The sequence below is a fragment of the Hyperoodon ampullatus genome, assembly GCF_949752795.1.
Source record: "Hyperoodon ampullatus genome assembly, chromosome: 7".
Lineage (NCBI taxonomy): Eukaryota > Metazoa > Chordata > Mammalia > Artiodactyla > Ziphiidae > Hyperoodon > Hyperoodon ampullatus.
Genome location: NC_136920.1, coordinates 40,720,470 through 40,724,447, shown reverse-complemented (window position 1 = coordinate 40,724,447; position 3,978 = coordinate 40,720,470). Strand labels below are relative to the sequence as shown.

Sequence of the window (3,978 nt, the reverse complement as noted above, 5' to 3'; positions counted from 1 at the left end):
ATCTTTGATAAAGGAGGTAAGAATATACAGTGGAGAAACGACAGCCTCTTCAATAAGTAGTGCTGGGAAAACTGGACAGCTACATGTAAAAGAATGAAATTAGAACACTCCCTAACACCATACACAAAAATAAACTCAAAATGGATTAAAGCCCTAAATGTAAGGCCAGACAAACTCTTAGAGGAAAACAGGGGCAGAACACTCTATGACATACATCACAGCAAGATCCTTTTTGACCCACCTCCTAGAGACATGGAAATAAAAACAAAAATAAACAAATGGGACCTCATGAAACTTAAAAGCTTTTGCATAGCAAAGGAAACCATAAACAATATGAAAAGACAACCCTCAGAATGGGAGAAAATATTTGCCAAGGTAGCAACTGACAAAGGATTAATCTCCAAAATCAAAATCAAAAAAACAAACGACCCAATGCAAAAATGGGCAGAAGACCTAAATAGATATTTCTCCAAAGAAGATATACAGATTGCCAACAAACACATGAAAGGATGCTCAACATCAGTAATCATTAGAGAAATGCAAATCAAAACAACAATGAGGTATGACCTCACACCGGTCAAAATGGCCATCATCAAAAAACCTACAAACAATTAATGCTGGAGAGGGTGTGGAGAAAAGGGAACGCTCTTGCTCTCTTGGTGGGAATGTAAACTGATACAGCCACTATGGAGAACAGTATGGAGGTTCCTTAAGAAACTAAAAATAGACTACGCTATGACCCAGCAATCCCACTACTGGACATATACCCTGAGAAAACCATAATTCAAAAAGCGTCACGTGGCACTGTGACGTTCCCAGGGAGGAACGAAGCGTAAACAGCGCAGGGCATTTTGGGAGGGGGATCGTTTCACACAGCTCCATTATAGCGCTGCCCGCTGCCTCCACGGTTTCCCTTCCCTCCCCATTACTGCCTCCCGTCCCTAAGCCCCAGCGGGAAGGCTGGGCCTAGGGCGGGGGAGGCAGGAGTGAAAGGAGAAAAGCGGAAAAGGGAGAAAGGGAAGAAGTGAGGAGAAAGGGTGAGTCGGGAAGGGTTAGTGGTAGAGGCTAACGTGCGAAGCGCGCAAGCCCAGCGGACGGACTGACGACGGACGCGCCTGTGCTGCTGCTGCCGCGGCTGCGGCGCCCACCCGAGTCACGTCGAAGCCGCGGTGGCGGCTGCGGCGGCAGCAGCGGAAACAAGAGGGGAGCAATGGCGGCCGACAGCCCAGAGGAGAAAGATATAGAACTTATTGTTCTAGATGCTATTGTGTCTGAAGAACCAGAACAGGATGATGAACTCTATAATCCAGAGAGTGAACAAGATAAAAATGAGGAAAAGGGTTCAAAAAGAAAAAGTGACCGAATGGAATCTACTGACACAAAGCGACAAAAGCCTTCTGTTCATTCAAGACAATTGATTTCTAAGCCACTGAGCTCATCAGTTAGCAATAACAAAAGAATGGTTAGTACAGAAGGAAAGCCAGTCACAGAGTATAAAAATGAGGAATATCAAAGATCTGAAAGATACAAACGTCTAGAAGCTGATCGGAAGATTCGTTTGTCAAGCAGTGCCTCCAGAGAACCTTATAAGAGTCAACCTGAGAAAACATGTCTGCGGAAAAGGGATCCTGAAAGGAGGGTCAAATCCCCTACACCAGATGGTTCTGAGAGAATTGGGCTTGAAGTGGATAGACGTGCAAGCAGATCCAGCCAGTCTTCTAAGGAGGAAGTGAACTCTGAAGAATATGCCTCTGACCATGAGACTGGCAGCAGTGGTTCTTCTGATGAGCAAGGCAACAACACTGAGAATGAGGAGGAAGGGGTGCAAGATGTGGAGGAAGATGAAGAGGTGGATGACGATGGAGAGGACGAAGAGGAGGAAGAAGAAGAGGAGGAGGAGGAAGAGGAGGAAGAGGAGGAGGAAGAGGAGGAAGAAGAGGAGGAGGAGGAAGAAGAAGAATATGAACAGGATGAGAGAAACCAGAAGGAAGAGGGAAATGATTATGACACCCAAAGTGAGGCTATCGACTCTGTTTCCTTCACGGATGGACCTGTCAGATCTGGTTCAGGAACAGATGGGTCAGATGAGAAAAAGAAGGAAAGGAAGAGAGCTAGAGGCGTATCTCCTATTGTTTTTGATACAGGTGGAAGCTCTGCATCAGAGTCATATGCAGGTTCAGAAAAGAAGCATGTGAAATTACAATCTGCCGTTCATGTTGTCCAAAAAGATCAAACCAGTAAACTCAAATATGTCCTACAGGATGCGAGATTTTTTCTCATAAAGAGTAACAGCCATGAGAATGTGTCCCTTGCCAAAGCTAAGGGTGTATGGTCTACACTGCCAGTAAATGAGAAGAAATTAAATGCTGCATTCAGATCTGCAAGGAGTGTTATCTTAATATTTTCTGTGAAAGACAGTGGAAAATTTCAAGGATTTGCAAGACTTTCTTCAGAATCACACCATGGAGGATCTCCTATACATTGGGTACTTCCAGCAGGAATGAATGCTAAAATGCTGGGAGGTGTCTTTAAAATTGACTGGATTTGCAGGCGTGAATTACCCTTCACTAAGTCGGCTCATCTCACCAATCCTTGGAATGGACATAAGCCAGTAAAGATCGGACATGATGGACAGGAAATTGAACTTGAATGTGGAAACCAGCTTTGTCTTCTATTTCCCCCTGATGAAAGTATTGATTTGCATCAGGTCGTTCATAAAATGCCTCACAAGAGAAGAATGCATTCTCAGCCCCGGTCAAGAGATCGTCCATCCCGTCGAGAACCAGTCCGGGATGTGGGAAGGCGTCGACCAGAAGATTATGATATTCATAACAGCAGAAAGAAAGCAAGGATTGACTATGCCCCTGAGTTTCATCAGAGACCAGGGTATTTAAAGAATCCACGATACCAGGAAGTAGATAGACGGTTTTCAGGAGTTTGCCGAGATGTGTTTTTAAATGGGTCCTACGATGATTATTTGAGGGAATTTCATAACATGGGACCACCAGCACCTCGGCGAGGAATGACTCCTTATCCTGGAATGGAACAACCTCCACACCATCAGCACCATGCTCCACCTCCTCAAGCTCATCCCCCCTACTCAGGACATCACCCAGTACCACATGAAGCAAGATACAGAGATAAACGAGTACATGATTATGATATGAGGGTGGATGATTTCCTTCATCGAACACAAGCTGTTGTCACTGGTCGGAGAAGTAGACCTCGTAAAAGAGATTGGGAGCGAGAGCGAGATCACCCTAGAGATAACAGAAGAGACAGAGAACGAGATACAGGACGTGATAGAGAAAGAGAGCGATTATGTGATCGGGACAGAGACCGAGGGGAGAGAGGTCGATATAGAAGATAATGTGCTTTTGGAAGCACTGATTGTTTAAAAATAAAAAGAATCTTGTATTCTTCTTTTTGTGTGTGTTTACAAGTAGTAAAATTATTTTCAACTGTCTACTTAAAGTTCATTGTGTAGAAGGATTTATTATGACCCTCTTTGTTCCAAGCATGCAGTATAATAAGAACTGGAAAAACTCAAATCCTCCAAAAAATGCACAGTTGACAATTTGAGTTGAGGCTTTTATTGTGGCAGAATGGAACAGTCCAAGAATGTAGATATTGATTCAGTCTCCATAAATGTTCATCTACATATAATATGTTCATCCTAGAGTTTTTTGTTTCTTTGTTTGCTTTCTTTCTTTTGGATCTTGATGGATGACTGCCACAATATTTTGCTTTGATGTATTTCTAAATGTAGGTGCACATGGTTCAGTAAAAATAATGCTGCTATCAAGTATGCAAATATTGAAATATGATGGTTTGACTGTATGGCAGTGCTGTAGCATCCTCTTGGTTTCTCCTTTTCCTTTTTTTAATCTTAAAAAAAGTCACTTTTTATGTTTCTTCCACCTTCAATGATGAGAGCAATATTAAGAAGACGTTGCTATCTAATTGTTAGTCTTTTTA

General features: G+C 43.0%; 1 protein-coding gene across 1 annotated transcript; it reads left to right on the top strand.

The window, feature by feature from the left end:
• Positions 1–1,210: 1,210 nt before the first annotated feature.
• Positions 1,211–3,370, top strand: LOC307055452 (YTH domain-containing protein 1-like; the record flags this gene model as incomplete). Its single annotated transcript, XM_079707686.1, has 1 exon — positions 1,211–3,370. One exon carries the CDS (start codon positions 1,211–1,213, stop codon positions 3,368–3,370), a length of 2,160 nt encoding a protein of 719 aa, XP_079563812.1.
• Positions 3,371–3,978: the final 608 nt, after the last annotated feature.